We start from the raw sequence: 25,609 nt of genomic DNA, 5'->3' as shown, positions 1-25,609 counted from the left end.
TGTGCATGTGTGTGTGTGTGTATGTGTGAGCATGCGCTTGTGTGTACTCATGGACAGAGGACGCGAGCACAGCATGGGTTTGGTAAGGAGGCACTCCTTGGAATTGAGGATAAAGTGAGAATTATTGGATGTCGTCCTCTCATGCTTCCATGTCTTCTCCCTGGACCTCCTCAATGTCCACCTCTTGAACATCAGACTCTGAGGGCTCATCTTCACTGTCACTTTCCAACCATGTTGAAGATGGCTCATTGTCAGGCTCAAAAAGCCTCAAATTTGCCCAGATGGCCACCAATTTTTCAATCCTTGCATTGGTCAGCCTGTTGGGTGCTTTGGTGTGTATATTCCCAAACAAGGAACAGTTGCGCACGGAGACGGCTGATGTTGGCAGGATTTGGAGGATGATGGAGGCAACAAGAGAAAGAGCCTCAGATCCACAAAGTCCCTTCCACCAGGTGGCTGATGAGATATGTTGGCACAACTGCCATATTGCATCTCCATCCCAAAGTCCTTGCTTGGAAGTGTACTTTGCCAGAATGCCAAGAACCTTGCCCTCATCCAGGCCATAGTAGTGATGACACCATGGGCCTTGTTGATCTCTGGACCAGACAGGATGCTCTTGCCAGCATACTTGGGGTCCAACATGTACGCTGCAGAGTGTATGGGCTTCAGGCAGAAGTCTTCACGCTTTTTGATGTATTTCCGAACTGCAGTTTCCTCTGCTTGGAGCAACAGTGAAGTGGGCAGGGCAGTACGGATTTCTTCTCTGACATCTGCAAGCAGAGTCTGAACATCAGACAGGATGGCATTGTCTCCCTGCAATGGCTACTGCTATAGCTTTTAGGAGTTTCAGGCTGCTTACCACTCTCTCCCAAAATACATCATCCAGGAGGATCCTCTTGATGGGGCTGTCCATATCGGCAGACTGTGATATGGCCATTTCTTGGAGAAACTCCTTCCCCTCCAGGAGACTGTCAAATATGATGAGCAGCTGGGCAGCTTCAATCTGGCTGTCACTCCCTGACCTTAGTTATCTTTGTTTTCTTTATAATTTTGTTTAGGTCAGGGTGTGACGAGGGTATTATGTGTGTTTTCGTCTTGTTTAGGTTTTTTTGTATATCTATGGGGTTTTGGTATTGGCTAGGTAAATGTAGGTCTATGGTGGCCTGAATTGGTTCCCAATCAGAGACAGCTGTTTATCGTTGTCTCTGATTGGGGATCCTATTTAGGTTGCCATTTTGGTTTTGTGGGTTATTGTCTGTGTAGTTGCCTGTCAGCACTCGTGTTATATAGCTTCACGTTCGTTTTGTTTCTATGTTAGTTTTAGTGTTTTCCTTCATTAAAAGAAGAATGCTTATCACGCTGCGCCTTGGTCTCATCAATATGACGAACGTGACACTGGTGCTCTTTTTTATGTATTTTAAGGGGTGGATCAGCTTAATATTGCGGAAAGAATGTTGCTTCCATCAATGTAATTGTCTGCATCATTTCCAATCCCCCATATTTTTGGGGGTAAATATATATATATATATATATATATATATATATATATATATATATACATACATACTTAAAAAAAAATATATATACCATTATTATTATTCCCCGCAAACCCTACCACCAATCCCCCCCCCCCCCCCCCAATTGGGGTAAACTAATAAACACTTCTGCTTTTACCTTCACTTTATACACATTTTACAGACAGTCTACTTTACAATAGTTCTCTCTTGTTTGATGTTAGTCCTTCCTCTATTTCTAATGTCCATCCAGTTTGATTTCTATTTGTAACTGTGCTATTTCACAAAAGTTCCGAACCTATATACAGTGCCTTGCGAAAGTATTCGGCCCCCTTGAACTTTGCGACCTTTTGCCACATTTCAGGCTTCAAACATAAAGATATAAAAATGTATTTTTTTGTGAAGAATCAACAACAAGTGGGACACAATCATGAAGCGGAACGACATTTATTGGATATTTCAAACTTTTTTAACAAATCAAAAACTGAAAAATTGGGCGTGCAAAATTATTCAGCCCCCTTAAGTTAATACTTTGTAGCGCCACCTTTTGCTGCGATTACAGCTGTAAGTCGCTTGGGGTATGTCTCTATCAGTTTTGCACATCGAGAGACTGACATTTTTTTCCCATTCCTCCTTGCAAAACAGCTCGAGCTCAGTGAGGTTGGATGGAGAGCATTTGTGAACAGCAGTTTTCAGTTCTTTCCACAGATTCTCGATTGGATTCAGGTCTGGACTTTGACTTGGCCATTCTAACACCTGGATATGTTTATTTTTGAACCATTCTATTGTAGATTTTGCTTTATGTTTTGGATCATTGTCTTGTTGGAAGACAAATCTCTGTCCCAGTCACAGGTCTTTTGCAGACTCCATCAGGTTTTCTTCCAGAATGGTCCTGTATTTGGCTCCATCCATCTTCCCATCAATTTTAACCATCTTCCCTGTCCCTGCTGAAGAAAAGCAGGCCCAAACCATGATGCTGCCACCACCATGTTTGACAGTGGGGATGGTGTGTTCAGCTGTGTTGCTTTTACGCCAAACATAACGTTTTGCATTGTTGCCAAAAAGTTCAATTTTGGTTTCATCTGACCAGAGCACCTTCTTCCACATGTTTGGTGTGTCTCCCAGGTGGCGTGTGGCAAACTTTAAACAACACTTTTTATGGATATCTTTTAAGAAATGGCTTTCTTCTTGCCACTCTTCCATAAAGGCCAGATTTGTGCAATATACGACTGATTGTTGTCCTATGGACAGAGTCTCCCACCTCAGCTGTAGATCTCTGCAGTTCATCCAGAGTGATCATGGGCCTCTTGGCTGCATCTCTGATCAGTCTTCTCCTTGTATGAACTGAAAGTTTAGAGGGACGGCCAGGTCTTGGTAGATTTGCAGTGGTCTGATACTCCTTCCATTTCAATATTATCGCTTGCACAGTACTCCTTGGGATTTTTAAAGCTTGGGAAATCTTTTTGTATCCAAATCCGTCTTTAAACTTCTTCACAACAGTATCTCGGACCTGCCTGGTGTGTTCCTTGTTCTTCATGATGCTCTCTGCGCTTTTAACGGACCTCTGAGACTATCACAGTGCAGGTGCATTTATACGGAGACTTGATTACACACAGGTGGATTGTATTTATCATCATTAGTCATTTAGGTCAACATTGGATCATTCAGAGATCCTCACTGAACTTCTGGAGAGAGTTTGCTGCACTGAAAGTAAAGGGGCTGAATAATTTTGCACGCCCAATTTCTCAGTTTTTGATTTGTTAAAAAAGTTTGAAATATCCAATAAATGTCGTTCCACTTCATGATTGTGTCCCACTTGTTGTTGATTCTTCACAAAAAAATACAGTTTTATATCTTTATGTTTGAAGCCTGAAATGTGGCAAAAGGTCGCAAAGTTCAAGGGGGCCAAAAACTTTCGCAAGGCACTGTACATTTTACAGATCCCGTATGTTTTACATTGTTTATCCTGTTATTAGTCCCACCCTTCAGCTCCATTCAACCACTCCCATCTATCTCTCAACATCATCCATTTCGGATTTCTATTTGCCATATATTTTTCAACTGTGCTGTGATGCTTCACAAAATAATTGAACCTTTCTATTCTCATAGCTTCTACAGATTGTAAATTAAAAATACACATTTTTGCTAAAATTATTATTATTGATTGATGGCTTTTCAAATCACCCAGTATTGCTATCTCCAGCGTTAGTTCTAGGCAAATGTTGCAATTCTTCAGCCATTCCTGGACCTGTGACCAGAAAATGAGCTACATATGGACAATACCAAAATAAATGATGTAATAACTGCCTCTTCACAGCAGAATCTGCAGAGCTGGGACGATTGTATTATATATATAACATTCTATTAGTTGCAAGAATTTTGTATAGTAATTTAAATTGAAAAATTTGAAGTTTTAAATCCGGCGTTGTTTTGTGTATCATAAACCAATGTGGCGCTCTTATTCTTCTCACTTTGCTTGGTGAGGTAGATTGCTATAACTTGATGACCCTTCACATAGTTAACCATTTCCCTGGCGCTCTTGTAGAGTGCATCCAGTTTTCAGAGCCATGATGTCCTTGTGGAGCAGATGCAATGCATGAACAGCACAGCCAATGGGTGTGATGTGAGGGTAGGACTCCTCCACTTTAGACCAAGCAGTCTTCATGTTCGCAGCATTGTCTGTCACTAGTGCAAATACCTTCTGCCGTCCAAGGTCATTGACTGCCTTCAGATGCCTGCAATGTAGAGACTGGTGTGTCTGTTGTCCCTTGTCTGTGCTCTTGTAGAATACTGGTTGAGGGGTGGAGATAATTATTCCTTGCCCACGAACATTCAACCACCAACCAGAGATGATTGCATTACAATCTCCTTTCTCTATGATTTGCTTGACCTTCACTTGAACTCTGCATCCAGCAAATGAGTAGATAAAGCATGTCTGGTTGGAGGGGTGTATTCTGGGCGAAGAATATTCAGAAATCTCTTCCAATACATATTTCCTGTGAGCATCAGAGCTGAACCAGTTGCATACACAGCTCGAGCAAGACGTTCATCAGCATTTCTCTGACTACGTTCTTCCACAAAAAAAACATCTGATTCCAGGAGGACCATGAGCTGTTGCCATCAATAAGGTGTCTGATTCATCATTTTCACCTTGAATAGAAGTAGAGGGACTTTTGTCAGAGGTTGCTTGTTGTGAGCGCTGAGGGAACTTTATGCACTTGGCCAGATGATTCTGCATCTTTGTTGCATTCTTCACATGTGATTTGGCACAGTATTTGCAAATGTACACAGCTTTTCCATCTACATTAGCTGCAGTGAAATGTCTCCACACATCAGTGCCCATGGCATTTTCCTGTAAAGATTTGAAAGAAATTTGTAAAAAAAAGCAAATACAATTCCATGTACAGATAAATAGTTAAGCAGTTAGATTAAACAACTCCTTTGTAAGAAATGTTTTGAAAATGAAACATTCATAGAAACAGGTGAATTAACACTCCTCAGTTAGCAGGCTCAAGCACGCTAAAACCCACATGGTAGAAAAAGCTAACTAGCAGAAATTGATAAGTTAAATTATTTAAACACATTTTGCTGTAGGCAACTATTTACTAGTTAACAAAAAATCATGTATGTCATTTATATGTATGCCTCTTCATACTCACCCCACCCAGTATTGTAATCAAAACTTACCAGAAAGCATGTAGTCCTTGGCTCAGACAGTGTAATAGCGTGAGCTCAATAGCATCTCATTAGTGTGCAAGATCTTGAGAATCAGCTGTACATGTGATGGAAGAGTGCACTACACCTGTGATGGACGAATGCATTGTGCATGCAGAAGGTTGCAATTCCATTGAATTGGGGATAGTTTAACCAAAATATGCCACAAGACCTAGAATTGCCTTGTGTGTATCCCACAAAGAAGTTTCACTGTTATAAGCTAACATTTTTGATGAATATAAGCAAAATTACCTAAATATGCTGGGAAAGTTTCTGACCCTTTTGCAGCCCTAGTTCTGAGTAACGGGTCTGAGTAGTTATGTGAATGTGTTATTTCCGCGTTTAAAAAAAAAACATTTGCAAAACGTTCAAAAAACGTTTTTTTGTCCTTATGGGGTATTGTGTGTAGATTGATCAGGGGGGGAAAACAATTTAATCAATTTTAGAATAAGCCTGTAACGAAACAAAATGTTGAAAAAGTCAAGGGGTCTAAATACTTTCCGAATGCACTGTATACCATCTGAAAAAACACTGTAAAATTCCCATGACCATCCACTTCTCTCGGGTCCTCCAACAACTTGAGAAAATGCTTTCCAAGGTAACAATGTGCACTTCCTGCGTTCCATCCATTGCCGCCAGAATATAATTTTGAATAATTGAGAAGTAGCAGAAGTCATCCAGGTCAGAGCAAAGAGAACTCTAGAGAACCAGAGACACAGGTTAGTGGAAAACACATTCAGAAGCATTTCACAGAATCTTAAAAGCTACTCTGAATACATTTCTAATCAGCCATACTGAGGAAATCACCCATATGGGCTCTGTGCATTAGGAATCTTTATCTCATCAATACAGTGTGGGTGTTTTTGAATATCAATTACTACTGTGAAACTAACTTTGTTCAACATCTTTTTTACCCAGAGCTTGGAACACAGTTTGACGGACATGACTTCAGCAATTCCATCACATTGGGCACAAGTACCAGACAGAGTGCTGGAGCAAGCCAGCTAGTTTCATTTTGTCTGTCTACATCCATTCATTAAACTGGACCACTTGACAGCTCTGCATGCTTCCTCTGTCTCTCTGACAGGAGACTGCTACATGCCCAGACATGAGATTCCCACCTACACATAACCTGCTGCCAAGAGTTTACATGAGTCTTGACTGTATATGAGTTTTGAATGCATAATATACAGCTTTACATTGTGCATACTGTGTTGACGTGAACATGGATCCAATACCCACAGCAGCCCACAGTATTGGATGTATTTTTGCTATTATGTATTTTCTGATATCCAAAAGTGTAAGAGAGGCTGATAGTGCCTAGAGCTGTGTGCTTCATATTCATGTGATGTGTTTGCACTGTGATCCACCTTTGCATATACTGTACATTACGCTGAACTCTCACCTTAGTTCGGGCGCTTCGTATGCAAAATCCAAAACCAATCGAGGATTACCAGGGTTTGAGCTAAAACTATGTGAGCTGAGCGTGAAACGTTGGCACGGCTGGATTCATCTGGATTTGTCTAATAAAACATGCAGTTATGCTTAGGTTGTCTCATTAGTAGCTGTAGGATACTACTTACACCATAACCTGGCCTACAGGCCTGTAGTACTACATAGTCAAAATATTAAAAAACATGTTTGATTTAAACCAATATCTAACAGAAGCTGCTTATGCGATTTTCCAGTGCCAGGTTTCATCTTTGATTGAGAGCAGTATGAGATTGAAATATAACACCCCCAGCTATGAGAATGAGAGAATGCCTGCAGGTTTAGAAAGATTATCTGACACGGTGTAATCATAAAAAACAAACATTACACAGCAGTTGTCTAAGTTTCTGACTACACTGACTGCTTCAGGGGTGTACACTATCTACAGACAAATCAACTCGTTTACATTCCCTTACAGGAATATGGGCAGGCCAGGGTCATATGATAAATACCATTACAGGGGTACAACCATATGCCCAAGGTTCACTACAACAGGAAAAGGATCTAAGTCATGAAAGCTAATGATTCATAAAATCAAATCATACACAACAGCCAAGCATGTAATCTACGGAGGCAAGCTGAGAACATTACTGGAAGCCTGTTCGCTTATTCATGTCAAGATACCACATCAGAAAAATGGCAATGAATAACTTTGTAGATCATGTACTGTACATTTCAACATTACAAGAGAGGGAGCAAAGTAATGATTGATCATGGCATAGTAAAAGGAATGCATCACACCTAGACATTTAGATAACATTCTGCATCTTATCAAATTCCACCACGGCAATCAAAACATTCTGTCTTCCTCATCCATGTTCGAGTGCATGGCTTAATGTTTCCTACTATCTCCAACAACCCCCCTCTGCACTGCAACACAGAAAGAATAACGTCGCATCAGCATGGAAACGACTCCAATAGCAGATGATGCCTTGGATCATTTTCGGGTGGCCACCTTGCGCAAAGAAAAATAATTAAATGATAACCTTTAATAAAACATAAGGATGTATGAAAAACGTCTTCATCTGACTGCAGACCATGGAGGAAAGACCAAAAAAGAATGAAAAATAAGTAGTAACGGAAATGGCTTAATTAGCTTCTCCAAGGCTATTCTTCAGAGTGTTACTACAGACTGTCATTTCCACTCCTCCCATAAGAGGCTGGAAACTGGAGCCCCGGTGACCCCAAAATGACTGCTGTTTTACCTAGTTGGCTGTAGCCCGGTAACTGTCGAGGCAGCTTTAATTGTAAATTGTATTATAATAACATAGTCATGAAATACAGTCCAATAACTGTCTGAGACAATTTTGCTCAGTCTCAAATTGCTGAGGGTTTTCTTTTCAGTTCTCCACCCTCCCCAGCTGCCTGGAAGCCTGGTTCACAGCTAACACCTCCGTTTCCCCCGTCATCATCTGCTACAGTACATGCTGTAAGTGAAGGTATTCAGTAGAGAAGGGTGTGGTGCCCTTATTAATGTATAGAACATGAAAGACTTGATGTGAAATAAATAATGTCACCTAGCAAGCTGCCTGGAGGAAACTGTGGGGTCAGTCAATGTCAACCCTAACCTGGGTACCAGTCTGTGTCATATGCCACAGACTACAAGCAGTGGAATGTTAGCTAGACAGACTGGTACCCAGGCTATGTCAACCCTCCAAGGCTCAGATTCACGATCTGTTACACTCAGTTACCCAAGGAGCTGTACAACGCATTGTTTCCTCCAGTCATAGGGGAACAGAGTGCCTCCGATGGGCCCTGAGGCCCATTAAACAGAGCACTGAGGAGAAGGAAGATGAGGAGGAAAGATAGGAAAGGCCCAAGGGGCAGTCAGTCTTGAATGTGCTTCATGAGGGGAGAGAGGCAAAGAGGAGGCAAAAAGCTGGGGCTACACAATTCCTTTGCCAAGAAGCAACTTACCACAGTGCTTAACATTCATCATCACCATAGACTGCCATCTTATGCACATCAACCTCCATTTAAAAACTGAAAAAAGCAGAAACGTTGTAGGTGGTGGAAATAAAAACCTCTGATAGCACTGGGTGTGCTCTTTTTAAATCTAATGGCCTCCACCACAGCAGAAGGTGGGAAAGTAAGAGCGATTTGAGGCTGGGTGCCAACATTTGAAATTACAGCCATTGATCTCCTGCATTCCAGAATGTTTCCACGGTGTGTGAATGCATTATTGAGGAGGTGCAGCCTAACAGGTGGGCGGCGGTGCTCTGCTCTGGCAGAATAAGGCTCTATAGTGGTTCTCTACAGGGTGAAGGGAGGTGCTGAAGGATGTGGTATGAAAGCAGTAAGCATCTGTCTGTATATCTGTATGATATTAGCATCTCCAATTCTATGCATGTTATGTCTGGCTCAATAAACTGCCTTCCAACAACACAGTCAATTCAAATAAGCCCATTATTATTGCATGCACTAGTGGGCCATAACTAACAGCATTATAAATTCAACAACTGTTGTAAGCGCTTTTCCTCTGTTAAGAGGAGTTAGGATGTTGGCAGGTTTAACTTGATCCACAGGATGCGTTGAATAGAACAGATGAATTATTTTGGAGCAACACAGCACTTAAGTGAAGGTATTGTACGCCTGCAGGAAGGAAGGGATGGTGAGACACGGGAGGAGGTCAAGTGATGAAGGGAGGGAGGGATGGATGGATGCGTGTTTTGGGGATACCTGGAGCACGGAGGAATGGAGGAGGATGTGGATACAGTTCCGGTGTGTGAAACATATGGGCCAGTGATTTGTTTGTGTGGGCAGCAGAGAGATGAATATATAATGAGTGATAGGCTCCTGGACATTTAGCTATGCTGGAAAATTTAGTCAAGGGGTCCCAATGGGTACATTACATGTAGGTGTGGATAACAATAATGTTATACATTTGAAATAGAATGGGCTGTGTTTTCCCTATTAGCTAAAGAATTTGACATTTCTGCAAGTAGCCTAATGTAAATTGGGTAAACAGTAATCAGACTTAAATACAGCAATCAGCTTTTATTTATTTTTCAACCTATTCGATTAAATATAATCACCCAAATCAAATCAAATACAATTGTATTGGTCACATGGTTAGCAGATGTTAATGCGAGTGTAGCGAAATGCTTGTGCTTCTAGTTCCCGACAGTGCAGTAATATCTAACAAGTAATCTAACAATTCAACAACAACTACCTTATACACACAATGTAAAGGGATTGTAGAAACGGCCCATGGAGTTGGTGGAAGAGTCATTTAATTCATGGCCACTTACTCAGCTGGGCTAGGGGCGCTTTAATTAGGTCAGGTGGAAATGTCCGACAGATCTCAACTCATTAAAAGGAGGAAATCGCCATTGCCCGACCTCGCTGCTTTCTCTTCCTTAACTCTGTCTAATCCAGAAGTTCTGTGCGTCCATGAATCCACGTAACTCCACCAAACTTAACCTTTCATCTGAACTATCTGTTGCGATCGGGAGAATGGGCCATCAGTTATTGTTTATAGTTATTACCGCGGAGCGAGGCTTGGAGCTCACGTTTCAAACCTATTGTGTAATGTGAATGGCCCTACCGATCATCACAGGCCAATTATGCAATCGATATATGGTTAGTATGTAATGAAATTACATGTACATATAAAGACACTTGAAAGGGTGAAATATGAAACGTCATCGTTTACTGAACTGATCGATTCTGATATCAAACTAATGGGGATTAGAGATTGAATAACCGATCGCTGTTTTTATTATTCTTCTCATGATTATGATAAATTATTACGAGCATAAATGACTCAAGGATGATTCCTATTGACTTCTTAATGAACTGGATTGTTGAATTCCCTAATTATGTTAATAATGAATGATTGTTGTGATATACTGTATAATACAGTACAAACATATGAGATGATTAATGAAAGATATGTAAACATTATTAAAGTGGCATTATTTAAAGTGAATAGTGATCAATTTATTAAAGTGGCCAATGATTGAGTCTGTAATCCCAGGTTTAGGTCAGTTAGGATCACCACTTTATTTTAAGAATGTGAAATGTCAAAATAATAGTAGAGAGAATGATTTATTTCAGCTTTAATTTATTTTATCACATTCCCAGTGGGTCAGAAGTTTACATACACTCAATTAGTATTTGGTAGCATTGCCTTTAAATTGTTTAACTTGGGTCAAACGTTTCGGGTAGCCTTCCACAAGCTTCCCACAATAAGTTGGGTGAATTTTGGCCCATTTCTCCTGACAGAGCTGGTGTAACTGAATCAGGTTTGTAGGCCTCCTTGCTTGCACACACTTTTTTAGTTCTGCCCAAAAATGTTATATGGGATTGAGGTCAGGGCTTTGTGATGTCCACTCCAATACCTTGACTTTGTTGTCCTTAAGCCATTTTGCCACAACTTTGGAAGTATGCTTGGAGTCATTGTCCATTTGGAAGACCCATTTGCGACCAAGCTTTAACTTCCTGACTGACGTCTTGAGATGAGATGTTGCTTCAATAAATCCACATAAGTTTCCTGCCTCATGATGCCATCTATTTTGTGAAGTGTACCAGTCCCTCCTGCAGCAAAGCACCCCCACAACATGATGCTGCCACCCCTGTGCTTCACGGTTGGGATGGTGTTCTTCGTCTTGCAAGCGTCCCCCTTTTTCCTCCAAACATAACGATGGTCATTATGGCCAAACAGTTCTATTTTTGTTTCATCAGACCAGAGGACATTTCTTCAAAAGGTACAATCTTTGTCCCCATGTGCATTTGCAAATCGTAGTCTGGCTTTTTTATGTCGGTTTTGCAGCAGTGGCTTCTTCCTTGCTGAGCGGCCTTTCAGATTATGTCGATATAGGACTCGTTTTACTGTGGATATAAATAATTTTGTACCTATTTGCTCCAGCATTTACAAGGTCCTTGCTGTTGTTCTGGGATTGATTTGCACTTTTCATACCAAAGTACGTTCATCTCTAGGAGACAGAACATGTCTCCTTCCTGAGCGGTATGACGACTGCGTGGTCTCATGGTGTTTATACTTGCGTACTATTGTTTGTACAGATGAACGTGGTACCTTCAGACGTTTGGAAATTGCTCCCACGGATGAACCAGACTCGTGGAGGTCTACAATATTTTTTCTGAGGTCTTGGCTGATTTCTTTTGATTTTCTCATGATGTCAAAGCAAAGAGGCACTAAGTTTGAGGGTAGGCCTTTAAATAAATCCACAGGTACACCTCCAATTGACTCAAATTATGTCAATTAGCCTATCAGAAGCTGCTAAAGCCATTACATCATTTTCTGGAATTTTCCAAGCTGTTTAAAGGCACAGTCAACTTAGTGTATGTACACTTCTGACCCACTGGAATTGTGATACAGTGAATTATAAGTGAAATAATTTGTCTGTAAACAATTGTTGGAAAAATTACTTGTGCCATGCACAAAGTAGATGTCCTAACCGACTTGCCAAAACTATAGTTTGTTAACAAGAAATTTGTGGAGTGGTTGTTAAACTAGTTTTAATGACTCTAACCTAAGTGTATGTAAACTTCCGACTTCAACTGTGTTATAGTATGTAAGAGTTAAACCTCCAATAAGAAAAACAATTGGGTGTATTTGTTCTTGTATAGTGCCAGAGCAGAGAACAGGGATAAGTCACTACAAAGACTATTAGAGACAGAGCATTTACAACCAACAAAAGTAGAATGACAGTGCAATGCAGTGTTCACTATCATCTTTAAAAATATGTATGTTTTATTATCACATACACCAGCTAGGTGTAGTGAAATGTGTTGTTTTACAGGGTCAGCCATAGTAGTACGGCATCCCTGGACCAATTAGGGTTAAGTGCCTTGCTGAAAAAGACAATACTGCACTCATAGTTTGAAAAACATTTGGTTTTGGTAAGAGGCATTAATGCGACTGTAAAATATTTACAGTGGCCTAGGGCTAGTTAACGGAAGAGGGTTAGATAGTTTTGACTTTTGCTTGAGCTCACACGAGGCCGAGCAGAAGACATGCTCCTCCATCTTCCAATCCATAAAAGTTTGGTGAAACATTTTACATCATCAACGACTGTAAATTGTGAATTCCAACCATTTCTCATGGCAGCATTACTTCACCCTTTCCAGGTTTACCCCTTACAGCCTGTTATGAAGCACTCAGACAATTACATAACCATAAATGTAGTCGTCCATTCCATCTCTTGAACGCCCCAGAAGAGCTGAGAACAAAGATTTTTCCCTTGGCTTTTTTTGGTGGCAGGAATCAGTGGACACAGACGTTATTTTTATTATGGCCCCCTAGCAACCTTGTGTTTACACAATCAATAAATGTCATCCTACCCATTTAATTCCTTGTACACATCTGACTTATTTTCATCTAAGAACGGAACAATCTGATCAGAGGACAACCGCAATGGTCAATGAGGATGGAATAGAGGCAGGAATGTCACATTTAGTTCAATGCGCAAAACCAAGAACAACTCGCCCTCAGTTCAGCCATTATACATATACAAGACAAAAGTATGTGGACACCTGCTTGTCGAACGTCTCATTCCAAAATCATGGGTATTAATATGGAGTTTAATATGGAACATTGCTGCAGGGTCTTGCTTCCATTCAGCCACAAGAGCATTAGTGAGGTCGGGCACTGATGTTGAGCGATTAGGCCTGGCTCGCAGTCGGCGTTCCAATTCATCCTAAATGTGTTTGATGAGGTCAGGGTTCTATGCAGGCCAGTCAAGTTCTTCCACACCAATCTCAACAAACCATTTCTGTATGGACCTGGCTTTGTGCACGGGGACATTGTAATGCTGAAACAGGAAAGGGCCTTCCCCAAACTGTTGCCACAATGTTGAAAGCACAGAATAATTTACAATGTCATTGTCTGCTGTAGCATTAAGATTTCCCTTCACTGGAACTAAGGGCCCTAGCCCGAACCATGAACAATAGTCCCAGACCATTATTCCTCCTTCCCCAAACTTTACAGTTGGCACTATGCATTCAGGCAGGTAGCGTTCTCCTGGCATCCGTCAAATCCAGAATTGTCCGTCGGACTGCCAGATGGTGAAGCGTGATTCATCACTCTAGAGAACGTGCTCCAAAGTCCAATGGAGGCGAGCTTTACATCACTCCAGGAGACGCTTGGCATTGTGCATGGTGATCTAATGCTTGTGTGCGGCTGCTCTGCCATGGAAACCCATTTAACGAAGTTCAGAGGCAGTTTGGAACTCTGTAGTGAGTCTTGCAACCGAGGACAGACGATCTTTACGCGCCCCGAGCTTCAGCACTCGGCGGTCCTGTTCTGTGAGCTTGTGTGGCCTACCATTTCGCAGCTAATCTGTTGTTGCTCCTACTTCACTTCACAACAACAGTACTTACAGTTGACCGTGGAAGCTCTATCAGGGCAGAGATTTGACGAACTGACTTATTAGAAAGGAGGCATCTTCATCTCAAGGAGGAATCTTCATCTCAATAACTTGGACTGGGATCATTGCTCAGGGAACAAGTTGCATGTAGGCACAAATCTAGGATCACTTCCCGATTAAAATGTGTTAGTGGAATGAGTTTCCCTGGGGATAGAAGGCGTAATTTGTGAAGTCAGTGAAGGTGTTGTAGGTTTAATGCCTGTCCGTCCTCCATGTCCTTCCATCACATAGACTCACATTGTCCATTGCACTGTACACATTCTGCAGTTGCCTAAAGTAAATCCATTTTAATCTAAGCTCCAATATGTTTTCATCACTTATTCAAGTTGTTTTCATTTGATTTTCAACACTGATATAATTAATAAAGGCTGAGTAGGCAACCAAAAAAGTAATATTGCTCTCCCTGAATAATTGAAATAGCAAAAGGCTAAGGGATAGATTAAGTCATTTTTATGGACTGAGTTATTGAGATGATTACAAATACTGCATTCAAATACTGCAGACTGTGTTGACACTTTGCAGTATTGTTTTGCTATCACCCCCGCCCCCCACCCCACCCCCCAAATAAAGTGTCATGGATGTAGCACACTCAGGGAATCAGTGCACAAGCCTAGATGCCTGAAGGGCCTCACAGGCTGACACCCCATGGGACATCATTCTGGTTATTACCACTGAGTCACTTACAAACTACCATGCCTGTGTGAGGGGCCTGACTTAAGGTGGACCAGCTTGACAACAGATGAGGAAGATTAGGAACATATTAATTTAGAGCATTCAATTATTTTCAAGTTTCACCAAAATGTGAATGGCTGTGCTGGCTGCTGTAAACATGCAAACCATGTTATCTATTATAAATATTGTAACATGAGAAAATGTATATGGGGCTATCAATGTCACAGGTCACAGGGGAATCAGCCATGCTGTGGAGGGTCCCTGAACTTCCTTTCGGTGTGAATTCAGTTCTGTCGGTTTTGCCTATATGCACAAAACGAACACAGCTGACTCTCCTGATACCCAGTAATGTTATTGCTGTTTACCAATCCACAAATGTTTAACGAATAATACACATTAAGAAATGACAAATTGTCGTCGTGATGAATGATTTAGCATCCGGGAGCCTCGAGTTGTATCTTTGAGCGTGAGGCTCCTTCCACCTTCACTTTGAGAGGCGATTAAGCTGTGAGAGTGCGATTCCTCCCCTCCTCTCCGTGATGGGGTGAATCTGATCAACGCAGACCACGCGCGCTATATAAACCGGGCGCGCGCCACAGACGGATTACAACAAAAAGCGACAGCTCGGTGGCCCTGAAATCACTCGCATCACACCACCGCGGCTCCTAAACCAAATGCAACACAACACACACGGCGAAATGCAGACCATTAAGAAGGCAATCTCTTGGAAACTTTTTATACTTTCTTACTTATTCGTGGAGGGTTCGTGCCAAGACTTTGGTGTTGGTCAGACTCAATTTATTTGCACGTCGGTGCCCAAGGATATGGACATATGCGCCGCTACCTTACAAAACAGTATGCCTGGAGAGGATTTGAAGACCACTGTGATGCAGCTTCGGGAGACCGTCCTACAGCAGAAGGAGACCATTATGAACCAAAAAGAGACTATCAGAGAACTGACTTCCAAGTTAACTCGCTGTGAGGGCCAGAGTGCGCCCGAGCCCGGACCTGGGGGAAGGAGAAAAGAGACGGGGACCAAAAATACTATGGGGGATGTATCAAGGGGTCCCTCGGACACTTTGGCGCAACTATCGCAGACTTTACAGTCTCTAAAGCAGAGATTAGAAAATCTCGAGGTATGTGGAGAACTCTAATCTTAACGAAATAATAGCCTTTATACATTTCACCAATCATTTGGGGTGAAAAACGACATGTTTACAATATGGCCTAAATCACGTTGCACTGTCTTGTCCAACTCGCACTGCCGCCCTCGTACTTTGTTTATCACATTTACTTCCAGAGGTGAACAGCCCTCCACCACGTAGGTTAATACTCTGCACTAATCGTGAAATTTAACAAGTCAGGCTGAGAACAGACACCTTGCCGGAGACGAATTTAGTTGCTTGATGTAGGCTACCATGTTGCTAACTCCACAGGGCAAATAACCTTAAAGAAGTTAATCTGGCATTAGCTTTACGATGTCCCTCAGCATATGGGTTGTAATGTTTCTCAGTATTTTTTAAACGTTTTTTTTTATTTATAACTAATCATTATTTCATTCCACAGCAATTCAGTCGGAACAACAACTCGGTCCAGGCGAACAGTCTGAAAGACCTGCTACAGAGTAAAATCGACGATTTGGAGAAGCAGGTGTTATCCCGCGTGAACAGTATAGAAGATGACAAGCCTGTGCTGCGGAACGAGACGGAGCAGCGCGGTAGAGTGGAGTCGACTCTCACATCCCTGCACCAGAGAATCACCGACCTCGAGAAAGGTGCGAGCTCAAAAACGCGCCAAATACTTGGCCAGCATAGTTTAACTAATTAGTATCGCCGTTTAAAAAACAAAAACGAGCTATTCTGAAAGACCTTTTAAATTCAACTGAAGTGGTGTTTATTACTAATGAATAGATCCATGTCAATATACGAAATCAATTGGTAACATGGCTGGTGTCCATTGCATGGCAGGGAGGGATGGGATCCAGCGAATAGCTGCATTGCTTTGCATATCCAATTCCACAAAGATGTGTGGCTTAAGGTGATTTACTGTTTAAGGCATCCGTAAAAAAAGGATGGTGCAACCTTCTGTATTCAGCACTTTTCCCTTAATCAAAATGGTTAAATTCTATTGTAACAGCCGTCTCCACTTGCACCACTAGCCGTTTGAGCAGAGCAAAGTTCGCCAGGACCCTATGGCGTAACGCTCCAGCTACTTATAGCGGGCAACAAACACTGTTGTAAAATTCCACCGAAGGAGGGGTGAGGAGAGACCAGGACCGCTATTCCAACCCCTTTGCTCATGTGATGCCTATCATGCCGCAGAAAAAAAATGTGGAACTACAAGAAACATAATTTTGTTGTATAACTACATTGATCAGTCAACCTTCAGCAGCAATCCGTTGGAACCCTCCCCTGCACATTATGTGATGCTCAGCGACATATTTGACAACCTTCAAAAAAGTAAAACTCAAATCCTCACGTTCATCTTGACCTGACAATCACAGTTGGTTGTTAAAGACAGGACAAATGTTCCACCATTGATGTCCAACAAATTGATGTCACTCACATAGCCGATATAAAAGGCTCTAACTTCTATACAGTGCTTGACTTGGTGTGAAATATGTTTCTGTACTAATTTTGGGTGCTCGTACTGTTTATATTTAGGTTCAGGAGCGCCACAATATGTCTTAGCTAATATTCTATAAGAGGAACAGGAGCTCAAGCAGTAGAAGATTTGAGGTGCCAGTACTCAGTACCGGTGAGCTCCTGCCCAAGTCAAGGACTGCATCTATAGGCCTAGGCTAGCCCACAATAATTATTGTGACAGGTGACATCTTTAACCTTGTCCTCTGTTTTGTTTACAGGTCAGAAAGAAAACAGGCCGCTGGATAAATTCCAGTTGACATTCCCGTTGAGGACCAACTACATGTATGCCAAAGTGAAGAAGAGTCTCCCTGAGATGTACGCATTCACTGTCTGCATGTGGCTCAAATCCAATGCATCCCCAGGGGTGGGCACGCCGTTCTCCTACGCAGTGCCAGGGCAGGCCAACGAGCTGGTGCTGATTGAGTGGGGGAATAATCCTATGGAGATACTCATCAATGACAAGGTATACTCACATGTTATTTTACATGATGCATATATCACCAACAGTATACAAAATATTATTTGAAAGCAGAGTATTGCATCAAAATTATTCTTAATATATGAACATGCTGATTGTAGCATGAATGCCTGCACTGCAAAATACAAAGAAATGTCATTTTTGAATTAGATCACACTGCCTATAAAGCCTCAAGCGTTTTAATAAGTATGCAAGGTAATTTATTTTAGTTTGCTGCAGTGATAAAAATGTAAAAAACTCCACCCATGCATATACTAAAAAAAATACTGAAATCCATTCCAGGTAGCTAAATTACCATTCATTATCAACGACGGGAAGTGGCATCACATCTGTGTCACATGGACAACTCGAGATGGAGTATGGGAGGCTTTCCAAGATGGAGTCATGAGGGGCAGTGGAGAAAACCTTGCTCCATACCATCCAATCAAACCACAAGGTGTTCTGATATTGGGACAAGAACAGGTATGTCCATTACAATTTTAATGGTCAGTTTTTAATCAATACACTTTGGTACCTTAGGTCATAATATCAAAAGGGACATGGCCTATAGCATAAACATAGCATCTGTCAGACCTTGAGAGAGGAACAGGCTTATGTATCAATTAAAAACCTGAGCCGCTGACTCTCAGGTTCCATAATAAGATGGAGGAATTACCCCATTTAGGCATGAATTTGAATCATTTATCAAATTAAATCAATCAAATTAAATAATATTTGTCACATGCTTCGTAAACAACAGGTGTAGACTAACAGTGAAATGCTTACCTCCAGGCCCTTCCAATCAATGCAGAGAGAAAAAAAGAGAAATAATAGAAAAATAAACAAATAATAACACAAGGAATAAATACACAATGAGTAACGATAACTTGGCTATATACACGGGGTACCAGTACTGAGTCGATGTGCAGGGGTACGAGGTCATTGAGGGAGATACAGTGCGTTCAGAAAGTATTCAGACTCCTTTTGCTTTTTCCATATTTTGTTACATTACAGCCTTATTATAAAATGGATTAAGAAAAAAACTTTCCTCATCTACACACAGTACCCCATAATGAAATTTTAGAAAATGTATAAAAAAACAACAGAAATATACATTTACATAAGTATTCAGACCCTTTATGCAGTACTTCAGCACCTCTGGCAGCAATTACAGGCTTTAGTATTCTTGGGTATGATGCTACAAGCTTGGCACACCTGCATTTGGGGAGTTTCTCACATTCTTCTTTCCTTCGATCCTGACTAGTCTCCTAGTCCCTGCCACTGAAAAACATCACCACAGCACGATGCTGCCACCACCATGCTTCACCATAGGGATGGTGCCAGGTTTCCTCCAGACATGATGCTTGGCATTCAGGCCAAAGAGTTAAACCTTGGTTTCATCAGACCAGAGAATCTAGTTTCTTATGGTCTGAGATTCCTTTAGGTGCCTTTTGGCAAACTCCAAGCGGGCTGTCATGTGCCTTTTACTGAGGAGTGGCTTCCGTCTGGCCACTCTACCATAAAGGCCTGATTGGTGGAGTGCTACAGAGATGGCTGTCCTTCTGGAAGGTTCTCCCATCTCCACAGAGGAACTCTGGAGCTATGTATGAGTGACCATTGGGCCCTTGTCCCACGATTTCTCAGTTTGGCCAGGTGGCCAGCTCTAGGAAGAGTCTTGGTGATTCCAAACTTCTTCCATTTAAGAATGATGGAGGCCACTGTGTTCTTGGGGACCTTCAATGCTGCAGAAATGTTTTGGTACCCTTCCCCAGATCTGTGCTTCGACACAAACCTGTCTCGGAGCTCTACATACAATTCCTTCAACCTTTCTGTTTTATATTTTAATAGATTGGCAAACATTTCTAAAAACTTGTTTTCACTTTGTCATTATAGGTCATTGTATGTAGATTGACAGAAAAATCTATAATTTAATCAATTTTAGAACAAGGCTATAACGTAACAAAATATGGATAAAGTCAAGGGGTCTGAATGCTTTCCGAATTCATTGTATGTACATATACAGTAGGTAGGGATAAAGTGACCAGGCAACAAGATGGATAATAAACAGTAGCAGCAGCATATGTGATGAGTCAAGAGTTACTGCAAAAAGGGTCAATGCAGATAGTTAAATAGTGAACCACTAGCTCCCCGGATTAACTATTTAGTGAACCAATAGCTCCCCGGACTAACTATTTAGTGAACCAATAGCTCCCCGGACTAACTATTTAGCAGTCTAATGGCTTGTAGTAAGCTGTTCAGGGTCATGTTGGTTACAGACTTGGTGCATTGGTAGTGCCTTCCATGCGGTACCAGAGAGAACAGTCTATGACTTGGGTGGCTGGAGTCTTTGACAATTTTTAGGGCCTTTCTCTGACAGACACAGCCTGGTATAGAGGTCCTGGATGGCAGGGAGCTCAGCCCCAGTGATGTACTGGGCCGTACGCACTACTCTTTGTAGCGCCTTGTGGTCAGATGCCAAGCAGTTGCCATACCGGTGATGCAGCCAGTCAAGATGCTCTCAGTGGTGCAGCTGTAGAACTTTTTGAGTATCTGTGGGCCCATGCAAATCTTTTCAACCTCCTGAGGGGAAGAGGAATTGTCGTGCCCTCTTCACAACGGTGTTGGTGTGTGTGGACCATGATAATTCCTTAGTGATGTGGACACCGAGGAACTTGAAGCTCTCAAGCTGATCCACTACAGCCCTGTTTATGTGGATGGAGGCATGCTCAGCCCTCCGTTTCCTGTACCCACAATCAGCTCCTTTGTCTTGCTGATGTTGAGAGAGAGGTTGTTGTCCTGGCACCGCATTACCCCTAAGGTGCAATGTTGGGGGTCAGAGTGGTGGATCTGTTGTTCCCTACCCTTACCACCTGGGGGCGGCCCGTCAGGAAGTCCAGGATCCAGTTGCATAGAGGTGTTTAGTCCCAGGGTCCTTAGCTTAGTGATGAGCTTGGAAGGCACTTTGGTGTTGAACGCTGAGCTGTAGTCAATGAACAGCATTCTCACATAGGTGTTATTTTTGTCCAGATGGGAAAGGGCAGTGTGGAGTGCAATAAGATTGCATAATCTGTGAATCTGTTGGGGCGGTATGCCAATTGGAGTGGGTCCAGTGTGTCTGGGATGATGGTGTTGATGTGAGCCATGACCAGCCTTTCAAAGCATTTCATGGCTACAGATGTGAGTGCGATAGTCATTTAGACAGGCTACTTTCGCATTCTTGGGCACAGGCACTATGGTGGTCTGCTTGAAACATGTAGGTATGACAGACTGGGTCAGGGAGGGGTTGAACATGTCAGTGAAGACACTTGCCAGCTGGTCCGCACATGCTCTGAGTACACGCCCTGGTAATTAGTCTGGCCCTGCTGCCTTTTGAATTTTAACCTGTTTAAAGGTCTTACCCACATCGGCTACGGAGAGTGTGAACACACAGTCGTCTGGAACAGCACGTGCTCCCATGCATGGTTCAGTGTTACAAGGCTTGAAGCAAGCATAGAAGGTATTTAGCTCGTCTTGTAGGCTCGTATTACTGGACAGCTCGCGGCTGGGTTTCCCTTTGTAATCCGTGATAGTTTGCAAGCCCTGCCACATCTGACGAGCGTCAGAGCCGGTGCTTTGCCTGTTTGATGGTTCGTCGGAGGGCGTAGCGGGATTTCTTATGTGTCCGGAATAGTGTTCTGTTCCCAAAAAGTGGCAGCTCTAGCCACTGGGAGTGTGAGAAATGATCCTTTTTACTCATGAAACCAACATAGTCTCGGGGCAATTCGTATTATTCTGTTGGTAAATCTGTGACACTCCATTTAGTATGATATATTACATTATGTACGTTACATTATGAATGGAATAGCGATCGTACAATATCATACGAATTATAGGATGTATATTGTACGTCTTACCCTGCCGTACAATAGCATATGAACAGAATGAAGTATTTTATACTACACTTTGGGGGACGTATAGTATTATACGTCTTTCTCTGGGACCAGGTTGCTTATTGCGCCATAACAACAAAGGAGAATTATGGGGAGAATTTATGTTGGTGGTTAGGGGAACTAACAACAAAGGTTAGGATAACTTTTGTAAAAGGTTAGGAGAACTAAAATGACACTGGTTAGTGGAATTTACGTAGCAGGTTAGGTGAAATTGGTTAAGTTTCAAAAAAGAGTTAGGGGAAGAGTAAGATAAAATGCTTCAGTTGTCCCCAACGCGACTCGATCACACAACCTTTGGATTGCTAGACAGTTGCAGATTACTCCCATCCATCCTCACCAACCAATCTCCCTTTCTAGCTAAAGTAACTACACCATTACTAGGTATCATATGTCTTGGAGGTGCTCAGAAATGCGTAAAGTATGAGGCAAGGCTGACGAAACAGGGCAACCCCAATTCTGATTTATCAGCTCACACTGCAATGGCAAAATTAAAAGCCGTTTGCAGGGTAACGTGATTCATTAGTCAAAACAGTAATCTGGATAAATGAAAAAGTCTACTAATTTTATATATGAGCTATCGTTGGTTTCTTCTAACAAGCCACATGGATGGACGCATGGATAAATGATTTAATGCACAAATTAACTCCAAAGGTTAACTTGAAATATTGTTTTCCTTTGTGTTAGCACAATATCCATCTTCATGAATTCAATATTATTTTCCACAGGATACGCTTGGAGGGGGCTTTGATGCTACACAAGCTTTTGTTGGAGACCTGGCGAATTTTCATATCTGGGACCGAAAGTTGTCTATTGGAGAGATATACAACCTGGCAACTTGCAGCAGCAAAGCGCAGATAGGCAATGTGTTTTCGTGGTTGGAGAGCAGCATTGATATTTACGGAGGAGCCTCCAAGTGGACATTTGAGGCTTGTCGTCAACTGAACTGAACTGCAGGGAAAAGTGAAAAGCCAATGAGAAATGCGTGCGTTAAAGCCTCTGTTGATAATACGTCTGATTTGATAGATAAAGAAGCATTTATTTCAGTAAATGACATCTGGATTTGTTATAGATATTGAATTCTTTATGTGTGGACACTTACTAGATTTCTACCTGTCTAAAATAAGACTCTGACCTTCTTGTTCATCTTGGATATTTCAGTTGGATAGTTTTGGCATCTGGTTGGATGCTTCAAAGCGCTTCGTTCAACTGGCCGGTTTGTTATCTCATGGTCTTCAGAGCAATTGACACATACAGGCCAGCATATCACCACAACGCAGTGCAGACACAGACAGCAATCCCCGATAAAGGACCACTTAGAACGTCCACCATCAATAGAATTGGTGACCATGTAGTTGTCCCCAACGAGGAAATCAGGGAGGGACTGGGGATCTGTCTCCGTCCGTTAGTACATTAGTGCGTTTGTACATTAGTCACGCGTGACATCTCAGACAGCGCTGGCCTGGTTGTGACAAAACTTGAATGATGCGTCTTGCGTTAGATATTTGGCATTTACAAAATTACACTGATTGGCCAGATGATGGCGATATAACAATATTTTTTTCAAATGCTAAATTTGAAAGGTCACGCTCATTACCCCGTTTGACCTAAAGTCATGAAATTCGGTACATATGTCCCTCTCCTCAAAAGAAACAAATTTGCCTCAGGGACCAATAAGCTTCACCATTCTGGATTTCCATTATTTAGAATTTTGTGAAAAACACTGAAAAGCTACTCTTCTAGCACCGAATGAACGATCTGCATGAAACTTGATATGTGGCATCTATGACAATATTTTCCAGACTAATACCTAAAACAACATGGCCACTATTGACCAATAAATATTCACTTGGGCATGGTCTGGCAAAAATGAGTCAAGGATATTTGTATTGTAACAAACACTGTCAAGACTCAACATATGACTCAGAGTGATGAGTCTAGCTAACCCACAAGATATCTCAGACACCACTGGCCCGATTTTGGGTGAATAATGCCTCTTGCCATAGAGATCCAACATTCACAAAATTACACTTATTGGCCCAGGGGGGGATGCTATAGTAATCAACTGTATGTACGTTAGTCACACACGATATCTCAGACACCACTGGCCCGATTTTAACGAAACTTGGGTGAATGATGCGTCTTGCCATAGAAATCAGTCATTTGCAAAATTATACTGATTGGCCCAAGGGGGGTGCTGGATAATTTGTGGGGGACAACATGCTTACTGTTGCCTTGTTTTTATTGGACTGGGGACACGCATTTCAACCAATCATGTGATTTTGTTTATATTCCCACTGCCTGGGATTTTCACTGTGAACGACGGGTAGACTTGAAAAGGAATGTATACTTAAACGGTTATGAAACAGGCACAGCTTTCTGCTCTATCGCTATCGTTTCTCTATCACCACCTGCTTGACGCAATTTTGTGTAAAGAATATTTTTTGCCAACATACAATCCTGGGTGCCTTGGGATGTTGAAATAACTCAGCACATTCACTATGATTTGCAAAGTATTTTGTGTGGTATTTATTTTCCTGTAGGCCTACAACGAGATTTATTTCCAAAAGAGATGTTTATTATCATAACACATTGCGTTGGATAATAAGATGATTATTGTACTTAAAAGCAATTCATTGAGGTGTTTGTACTTTAATGGGAATGTTATCTGTACAGTAACAGCATGACTTAACTAATTGCTGCAGCAGCATCAACAAAATCTGCTTTTACTATCCTCCTTTTGGGTTGAGATTTTATACTGTATTTGTTATATGCTCAAAGCATGGCAACACTGAAATATGAAAAAGTTCTAATTTTTTTAATAAAATTGTGATACCTGAATCTACCCCTGTGAGTGTGACATTACTGTCACGGAGTAACCCATGCATGTCACAGGACTACAAATGTTTTTGAAAGCATATGAGAGTCCTCTTACATTTCTCTATAGTCTCAACTAACATTGTGAAACCTATTGTCAAGAATCAATGGCAGGTTCAGAGACCTCTGTACACCACTCCCTTTCATTTCCTCATACTAGATACTGTATGCACAGACTGAGAGGCATTGAGAGGCCTGGGCTTCAGTATGTGGCATCAGTGGATGAACCGGGTCGGTGGTGTAACAGCACCCTAACAGAAGCCTAAAAGTTGAACCCTAAACGTTGTGGCCAGGACCCGGAGAGGATAGAGAAGGTCAACACTATCTGCCTCCTCCTTAAAAGAAAAGCTAGTCCTCATTACCACTGGATAAATCTCCCGGCCACCGCGACCCAGACAACATCTCAAGGTGCATTCCATTGCCACCAAGGTGAAGGGCTACCTGGGAAGTATTCTGTCCTCCTGACATTAAAATACACACACACACGTAAAAACACACACACACCAGTATTCCTGAAGCTTGATGTCTATTAGCAATAGCTTTGAGTCGACGACAGGTAGAGAGGAGTGTAACTGCGATACGCAGACGACATGCCCATTTCCCTACATACATTCCTTACATACAAACACTTGACTGACGTGAGAGTAACGTTCACTTATAGTAAAGCATGACAGCAGGTGTTCAGCAACATACCAAAGTGTAGAATAAAGGGGTCCACTCAATCAAAATAGCACTTGGTTGTTACACTTTGCATAAGAGGGAGTGAAAAACTACAGGCAAAGCATTTAAAAACTGATATATCTAAAAAACAAGGGCCCATGTCACAATATACAGTATATTTTTTTAACTAGGCAAGTCAGTTAAGAACAAATTCTTATTTACAATGACGGCCTAGGAACAGTGGGTTAACTGCCTTGTTCAG

General features: G+C 41.8%; 1 protein-coding gene across 1 annotated transcript; it reads left to right on the top strand.

The window, feature by feature from the left end:
* Nucleotides 1–15,394: 15,394 nt before the first annotated feature.
* On the top strand, nucleotides 15,395–24,653 carry LOC139422285 (neuronal pentraxin-1-like). Its single transcript, XM_071173471.1, has 5 exons — nucleotides 15,395–15,918; nucleotides 16,349–16,556; nucleotides 17,646–17,890; nucleotides 18,188–18,367; nucleotides 22,539–24,653. The coding sequence occupies exons 1-5, from the start codon at nucleotides 15,457–15,459 to the stop codon at nucleotides 22,758–22,760; spliced, it is 1,317 nt and encodes a 438-aa protein (XP_071029572.1). The 5' UTR covers nucleotides 15,395–15,456; the 3' UTR covers nucleotides 22,761–24,653.
* Nucleotides 24,654–25,609: the final 956 nt, after the last annotated feature.

This window comes from Oncorhynchus clarkii, chromosome 12 (assembly GCF_045791955.1).
Source record: "Oncorhynchus clarkii lewisi isolate Uvic-CL-2024 chromosome 12, UVic_Ocla_1.0, whole genome shotgun sequence".
Lineage (NCBI taxonomy): Eukaryota > Metazoa > Chordata > Actinopteri > Salmoniformes > Salmonidae > Oncorhynchus > Oncorhynchus clarkii.
The sequence above is the reverse complement of the archived record's forward strand: the minus strand, read 5'-3'. Positions and strand labels throughout refer to the sequence as shown.